This window comes from Heterocephalus glaber, unplaced genomic scaffold, assembly GCF_053883595.1.
Source record: "Heterocephalus glaber isolate CG9 unplaced genomic scaffold, H.glaber_assembly_v1.0 deba00001613, whole genome shotgun sequence".
NCBI classification, from domain to species: domain Eukaryota; kingdom Metazoa; phylum Chordata; class Mammalia; order Rodentia; family Bathyergidae; genus Heterocephalus; species Heterocephalus glaber.
The window spans coordinates 26,000,453-26,009,159 of NW_028258384.1; the positions used below are offsets into that span (position 1 = coordinate 26,000,453).

Consider the following 8,707-nt stretch of genomic DNA (forward strand, 5'->3'; position numbering starts at 1 on the left):
TGAACCCCATCTCTCCAGCAGCCTCACATCTGGGAGTCTCTAGCAGCTCCTACTCCTATTTCCAACTAGGTTTCATCTCTTTCCTCCTGGCCACTTGTCCCCTCTGCCTCCCTAGCCAGGCTGTCTGCCCTCAAGGCCTCCGTAAGCCTTTCTCTGACAATGTTTTACTTTCTCCATCTGTTTCATGAGGTCTGCAGCAGTGAGCTGTCTGATGGAAGATGTAGGGGAAAGTTGAAAAGCTTCTGGGATCATCTATTTTCAAAAGGGAAACAGGCCAAGGGTGGGCTGTGAGCTCTCAGCAGCAGCCTGGCCCCCAGATCCAACTTGACCTTCTGAAGACATGATTTGAAAGGCATTTGTGAAATCCAATCGGTTTAAACGTTCTTCTTCAGTTCCTTGTTGCTTGATTGCCTGCAGCCTCCAGTTTCCACACAGCTGCTGGGCCTTCTGCAGCTTCTCCTTGTGGGGTCCACACCTGACCTCTTTGCCAGTGTGGGCAGTGATGACAGTCACCAGCCCTGGAGAGATGCAGTTAGTCAGTCCCTCAGGGACGGTAAAGGGCACGGTAGCTCTGTGCTTGGCATGGACTTCTTTCTTCTGCAAATCTGGGGGTAGCATACTTCTTCTGAGCTTCACAAAAGGCTGGCTTGGAATTGAGGGTGTTTCAGGCTCTCCCATGGTTGCTGGGATTTTCCTTTCTGGCTCCATTTCTGAGATAAAGGCAGTCTGAGGCTTTCTGCAAGATGCAGCAGTCACTCATCTGGTTCCCACACAACAGGTTTAGGTGTGTTCTATAAGCAAGTGTATTCTGGAAGCAAGCATCACCTTGATCCCCAAAGCAGAGAAAGATCCAACTGAAAAAGAGAACTATAGGCCAATCTCACTAATGAACACAGATGCAAAAATCCCAAATAAGATACTTGCAAATAGAATACAGAAGGTCATCAAGAAGATCATACACCCTGACCAAGTGAGATTCATCCCAGGGATGCAGGGATGGTTCAACATGAAAATCAATAAATGTAATATACTATATCAATAGAGTCAAGGACAAAAACCATATGATCATCTCAATAGATGCAGAAAAGCATTTGAAAAACTCCAACATGCATTTATGATAAAAACCCTACAAAAAATTGGAAAAGACAGTCTATCTCAATCTGATAAAAGCTATCTATGAAAAGCCAACACCCAATTCCATATTAAATGATCAAAAAGTGAAATCCTTCACACTAGAATCAGGAACAAGACAAGGATGTCCACTATGACCACTCCAGTTCAATATAGTTTTGAAAACATTAGCCATGGCAATTAGACAAGAGAAAGAAATAAAATGAATAAAGATAGGAAATGAAGAAGTCAAATTGTCATTATTTGCAGATGACATGATACTCTATACAGAAGACCCCAAGAATTCCACCAAAAGTCTTCTAGACTTAATAACCAAATTCAGTAAAGTAGCTAGATACAAGGTCAACACACAAAAATCCATAGCTTTCCTCTACATGAACAAAAGACTCACTGAGAGAGAAATATAGGGCAAACAATTCCTTGCACAATAGCATCCAAAAAACTGAAATGTCTAGGAATCAACCTAACAGAATAAATCAAAGACCTCTTCTTTGAAAACTATAGCACTCTGAAAAGAGAGATTGAAGAGAATATCACAAAATGGAAAGGCAGCCCTTGCTCCTGGGTACGAAGAATCAACATAGTGAAAATGGCCATACTTCCAAAACTGCCATATAAATTCAACACAATACCAATTGAAATTCCAGGAGCATACTTCACAGACCTTGAGAAAACAATCCAAAAATTCATTTGAAACAAAAAGAGACCTAGAATAACAAAAGCAATTCTAGGCAACAGAGACATGGCAGGGGGTATCACAACCCCCAATTTGAAAGTATACTACAAAGCTACTCTGATCAAAAAAGCATGGTACTGGAAAAGAAACAGACCTGTGGAACAGTAGAACAGATTAGAAGATGCAGAAAAAACTCCAGATGCACTCAGACACCTCATGTTCGACAAAGGTGCCAAACACATTCACTGGAAGAAACGTAGCTTCTTTAATAAATGGTGCTGGAAAAATTGGGTTTTAACTTGTCAACGATTAAAACTAGATCTATATCTTTCACCATGCACTAAACTAAAATTGAAATGGATTAGAGATCTAGATATTAAAACAGAAATGCCAAACAGGTTGGAACAGAGGTTATGGAGAATTCTTGAAGACATTGGTGTAGGAAAAGGTTTTATGAACAAAATTTCAGTTACCTGTGAAGTAGCACAAGCAATCAACAAGTGGGATCTCTTCTTATTAAAATACTTCTGCTCAGCAAGAGAAACCACCAACAGAGTGAAGAGACAACCCACAATGTGGCAAAAATTTTTCACCTGCTATTCCTCAGACAAAGGTCTATTTTCTAGCATATATATTCAGAACTTTAAATAATCAGACCTCCCAAATTTAAAGACCCAATGCAAAAATTGGAATCTGAAATGAACAGACATTTCTCAGACAAAGAATTAGAAATAGCAAATAAACATATGAAAAAATGTTCAACATCAATGGTCATTCGAGAGATGCAAATGAAAACAACACTGAGATTCCACCTCACCTCAGAAAGAATAGCTGCTATCATGAAATTGACGTATAACAATTGCTGGTGTGGCTGTGGGGAAAGAGGAACCCTGCTCCACTGCTGGTGGGAGTGTAGACTGGTACAAACACTGGGGAAATAAGTATGGATATACCTCAAAGAACTAGGACTGGAAGTCCCATTTGGCCCAGCTATTCCCTTGCTGGGTATATTCCACAAAGAATTAAAAAAATCATACCACAGTGATATATGGGCACCCGTGTTCATACCAGCACCATTTGCAATAGCTAAAACTTGGAATCAGCCCAACTGCCCATCAACTAGAGACTGGATAAAGAAAATGTGGGTTTTTAATACAATGGAGTACTACTCAGCCACAAAAAATGAGACATTAGAGACATTTTTAGCTAAATGGATGCACATTGAGGTGATATTCTTAAGTGAAATAAATAGGACACACATATGTAAATACCGAATAGTTTCTATAGTGTGAGAAATTGCAAGTGTAAATAAGGACTGAAAGGTATAATAGATAATGTGAAATAGGAAGAAAAGGGGCAAGGGGGAAGAGGAAGTTGGAGCGGTAGGGGAAAGGAAAAAAGGGAATGGAATTAATATGAGAAAATGAAAAAATGGAAACAAAATCTTTGTAAATAGGGAAGGGTGGAGGGGTTGAAGTGAGGGCATAGTAATGGGGAAAATATAAGAACCAAGAGAGATTAGGTAAAGGTGCAAATTTTCAGTGATGACTGTCATTATATTGTACACCTAAAATGTACCAATAAAAATAATTTTTAAATAATAATATAAATATTTTAAACATTTTTCAATATTTCCAAAAGCATTATAATCTTAATACACAAAGTGCTCTTTTGAATATTAAGAATAATCACTAAACTCTTAAGATCCATGAGCAGAGAACATCACCAATTTACAAAAGAAGAGAAAGAGATGGCTTATAAACTTTAAGGAGTGTCTAAAATTACTGATACTGCCCGCCCTCAGTAATGAGGTGGTGCATGGTGAGAAGCCCAGGGGTGTGGAGCCCCAACTCTACCCCATGCCCCACCATAGCAACCAGCTTAGCCTACCAGGTACCTGCAGCACCCCCCTCTCCTCTGGCCTCTTGGATGCACTGCTACCTGGTTCCACACTAGAGGCACAGGGAGTCATAAAGGTCATTGTCCTGAGCTCCAAAAGAAGCCCACTGTAAAAGTGAAGAGAATCTCTGCGATAAAGGCACAGCAGACCACCGTACTTGGTAAGTTGGAAGAATCATCACCTCCCATCAGAACCTGGACTATATTCAGGGGAGGGGAAGCTTGAACCTGCAGTGGAAACTTGCACAGTTCAATGCTGCAGGAGGACAGGGAGCTCAACTTGGGACTTGCAGTGAGAAATCTGCCTGAATCTCACAGGTCTGCTACTGACTTGTTGAGACTCATTGACTTATATCTGCACATGGCTGTCCACGTTGTCGATTGTGACATCAGAGACACACCATGAAGGAGGTCCTTTATTTTTACTTTTTGTTATTTGCAGGAAATTTTTTTCTCTTATTTTTAATTTTTAATGTTTTTGCTACCCTTTTCAATTTTTTTCTCTTCTTTTTTTTCTTTTTTCCCCTTTTCTTTCTGTCGCTCTCTCTCACACATTCTTTCATGGCCCCACATTGTTCCTCAGCTCCCTTTTTGTTCCTGATCTGGACTTAATTCAGATTTATTCTTTATTTTTCTGTTCTTCTCTTCTTCCTTCTCTCAATTATCTTTAGTTATAAAGGAAAGTAAATGCAGTTTCTAGCTTCCCTATTGCTATGAGGTTGCTCTGTTCTTGCTTTGTTCTTTCATTCTGCTTTTTCCTCTAGTCTTCAACAGTTTCTTAGAGTTTGCATGATCTTCCTGTGTCCTCTGACCTCACTTCTAACCTTTCCCTATCCTTCTACCTATCTATCCCTCCCTTCCCAACTCCTTCTAACTCCCAATCCTGAAGGGTAAACTTGCTATATTGAAGAGTTTATTCACTATAAACACACATTGAGCTGGTGCTTGATTTTGATTTCATTCACAAGGTGAAGGTGATAGATTAATAACTATCACAAATTGTCATTTTCTAAGATGTGCTTGATGCTATGGTACTGCTGAATGTAGCATTAAGGGCTAAGGTGTTGTGATTGCCTTCCTGATATAGGAAAAGTGAGACAGCCTCAGAGTCATTAGAGACTCAAAACATAAAGATACATACAGATACATATCTGGAAGATACATCTGAAAAGCAATCATTCCATAAGAGTTCTAAATACAAACAACAAAGATACTCACAATAAGCAATTTTGAAGTATCAACCCAGGAATTAAACCAAGGACAGTGCCAAAAAAAAATGAGAAGTCATTTAAGCAAGGCACAAACTCAGACTTCCACACCACAAAAGGAAAATTCTGGAGGAAACGAGGTGGAAAAGTCTGATAATGAACCACCTGGACACCCTGATAGCACAGGAAGTAACAAAACAGATGAATGAGGCTCTAGAAATATTCAAAACAAAAATAATTTCCCAGATAACTACAGAGATGGTGAGCAGAGTGCAAGACATGATTAGAGGGTCTAGAACAGAAACAAATAAAAAGGAAGATGCTCTGAAAACCATGCAAGAAGCCATGAATGCCCACCATAAGAAAGGAATGGAAACCATGATTGCCCAACATAAGAAAGAAATGGAACCCATGAAACAGATTGAAACAGCTATTAAACAGAAGATTAAGAACTCCATTGAAAGTATTCACAGCAAATTAAATGAATGCAAAGATAGACTATCAGATATAGAAAACAGGATTGCGGTTAGTGACAATGAAAACAGAGATTTCTTAAAAATAGTAAGGGACCATGAGAAATCAATCCAACAGCTGCTAGATGATGCAAAGAAGAATAACATGAGACTCATAGGAGTCCACAAAAAAGCAGGAGAAAGTACTATAGACATAAAAAATACTGTTCACAGAAGTATAGTGGAGAACTTCCCAGACAGAGAAAGAGAATTGGACATACAGATAAATGAGGCATATAGAACTCCAACTAGCCATGATTAAAAAAAAAAAACCTGCACTTAGACATATAATAGTCAAGATCCCAGAAAGCCAGCAGAAGAACATAATCCAACAAGCACTTAGAGAAAAGAAACAAATCACCTGAAAAGGAAAGCCCCTCAGAATCACATCAGATGTCGCAACACAAACCTTCAAGTCAAGGAGAGCCTGGAGTGAAGTATTTCAAGTCCTACAAGAAAATAATTTCCATCCTAGATTTTGTATCCAGCAAAATGATCTTTTAAAATCAATAGAGAAATTAGATACTTCCATGACAAACAACACCTGATAAATTTCATAAACCCCAAACCAGCACTCAAAACACTTCTAAACAATGTCCTAGAAAGAGACAATGAAGGTCACAACTCCATGAGGTCCAACAGAGGGAAGTCACCAAGCAAGGAAAGAAACTAAAGGGAAAGGGGGAAAAATTAAAAAAGACCCAACAAGAGTAAAATATCATGACAAGGATGTGTCAATATCTATCAATTATAACCATCAATGTAATTGGCCTCAATTCACCAATCAAAAGAAATGGACTGCCAGAATGTATTATGAAGCAAAATACAACAATATGCTGTACACAAGAAACACACCTAACTCAAAAAAACTCATAGGCTGAAAGTACATGGATGGAAAACACTTCCGCATGTGACAGGAGCCTGGAAAAAAGCAGGGGTAACAATCTTATTTGCAGAAAAGTAGATTTCAAACCTAAACTAATTAAGAGAGACAAGGATGGTCACTGCATCCTTGTGAAGGGAACAAACCAAGAGGAAGACATGACAATCAAAAATATATATGCACCAAATACTTATGCCCCCAACTATACAAAGCAAATATTAATGGGCATGAAAAACCAAATAAGCACTAATAAAATTGTACTGGGGGAACTCAATACCCCACTATCACAAATAGACAGATTATCTATACAAAAAGTTAACAAGGAAATTCTGGAACTGAACCAAGCTATTGACAAATGGGTTTAATGGACGTTTACAGAGTGTTCACACCACAAAATCAGAATACATATTCTTTTTGGCTGCACACAGGTCATTCTCCAAAATAGACCACATACTATCTCATAGAACATGTTTAAGTAAAGGTAAAAGAATTGAAGTTATGCTCTGTATATTATCATACTATAGTGCAATAAAATTGGAGATCAATAGCATAAGAAACTGCAAAACACCCACAGACACATAGAAATTTAATAACACCATCCTGAACAACTAATGGGTCACAGAGAAAATTAAAGAAGAAATTAGACAGTTTCTAGAAGTAAATGATAATGCCAGTACAACATACAGGAATCTATGGGACACAATGAAAGCAGGTCTATGTGGGAAATTCATAGCAGTGAATGCCCCTATTAGGAAAATAGAGAGAGCTCAAATAAATCACCTAATGGTGAACTTCAAGCTCCTAGAAAAAGAAGAGCATGACAAAACCAAAACTCAGATGAGAGATGAAATTATAAAGATCAGAATAGAAATCAATGCAAGGGAGACTACTGATTATACAAAAAAATCAATGAATCAAAGAGTTGTTTTTTTCAAAGAATAAATAAAATCAATAAACATTTAGCCAACCTTATAAAAAAAGGAAAGAAAAGTCTCAAATCCATGCAATTAGGGACACAAAATGATAAGTCACTACAGACCCAGCAGAAATGCAGAGGTTCATCAATATCTACTTCAAAGAACTGTACTCTAATAAAATGGAAAACACTGAAGAAAGGGAAAGATTCCTACCTACATACAAATCACCTAAGTTAAATGAAGACAATATGGAAATTCTAAACACCCCAATTACAATGAGTGAAATTGAAAATGTAATTAAACATTTATCAACAATGAAAATGCCAGCTCCTGATGGCTTCACTGCTGAATTCTGCAAGATATCTAAAGAAGAACTATCACCATTATTTGTAAACTCATCAATGAAATTGAAAGGGAAAGAATACTACCAAATTCATTTCTGGAAGCAAGTGTTACTTTGATTCCAAAATCAGGGAAAGACCCAATGGAAAAAGAGAACTACAGGTCAATCTCCCTAATGAACATAGATGCAAAAATCTTCAACAAGATACTGGCAAACACAATACAGAGGGTCATCAAGAAGATCATACACCCTGACAAAGTTGGATTTATACCAGGGATGCAGGGATGGTTCACCATACATAAATCAATAAATGTAATGCACTATATTAACAGAGTCAAGGACAAAAAACATATGATCATCTCAATAAATGCAGAAAAAGCATTTGACAAAATCCAACACTCATTCATGATAAAAACCCTATAGAAACTTGGAATAGAAGGTCTTTATCTCAATTGGATTAAGGCTACCTAGGAAAAACTAACAGCCAACATCATACTAAATGGTCAAAAACTGAAAACTTTCATGCTAAAATAAGGAACAAGACAAGGATGCCCCCATCACCACTTCTGTTCAATGCAGTTCTGTAAACATTAGCCACAACAAATAGACAAGAGAAAGAAATAAAAAGAATAAAGATAGGAAAGGAACAAGTTAAACTGTCATTATTTTCTGATGATATGATACTTTACATAGAAGAACCAAAAAACTTGGATGAAAGACTTAGAGACTTAATTGACAGATTCAGTAGAGTAGCTGGATACAAAAAAAAATAGCCTTCTTGTATAGAAATAACAGACTCACTAAGAGAGAAATTAGAGAAACGATTCCTTTGACAATAGCATCCAAAAAAATGAAATATCTAGGAATCAATCTAACAAAGAAAGCAAAAGACCTCTACACAGAAAACCACAGCACTCTGAAAAAAGAGATTGAAGATGATATAATAAAATGCAAATACATCCCTTGCTCCTGGGTAGGAAGAACCAATATAGTGAAAATAGCCATACTTCCAAAACTACTATATAGATTTAATACAATGCCAATTGAAATTGCAACAACATATTTCACAGAACTAGAAAAAACAATCCAAAAATTCATTTGGAACCAGAAGAGACCTAGAATAGCAAAAGCAATTCTA

The 8,707-nt window shown here is 37.4% G+C and overlaps 1 protein-coding gene across 1 annotated transcript; it reads right to left on the minus strand.

Moving 5' to 3' along the window:
- Positions 1–258: 258 nt before the first annotated feature.
- Positions 259–678, minus strand: LOC147822522 (methyl-CpG-binding domain protein 3-like 3). Its single transcript, XM_087196774.1, has one exon. The coding sequence runs from the start codon at positions 676–678 to the stop codon at positions 259–261; it is 420 nt and encodes a 139-aa protein (XP_087052900.1).
- Between the last annotated feature and the right edge of the window lie 8,029 nt (positions 679–8,707).

What these genes read in the sequence shown, in the direction of transcription:
- LOC147822522 (XM_087196774.1), bottom strand. Translation starts at nt 678, where the DNA reads ATGGGAGAGCCTGAAACACCCTCAATTCCAAGCCAGCCTTTTGTGAAG.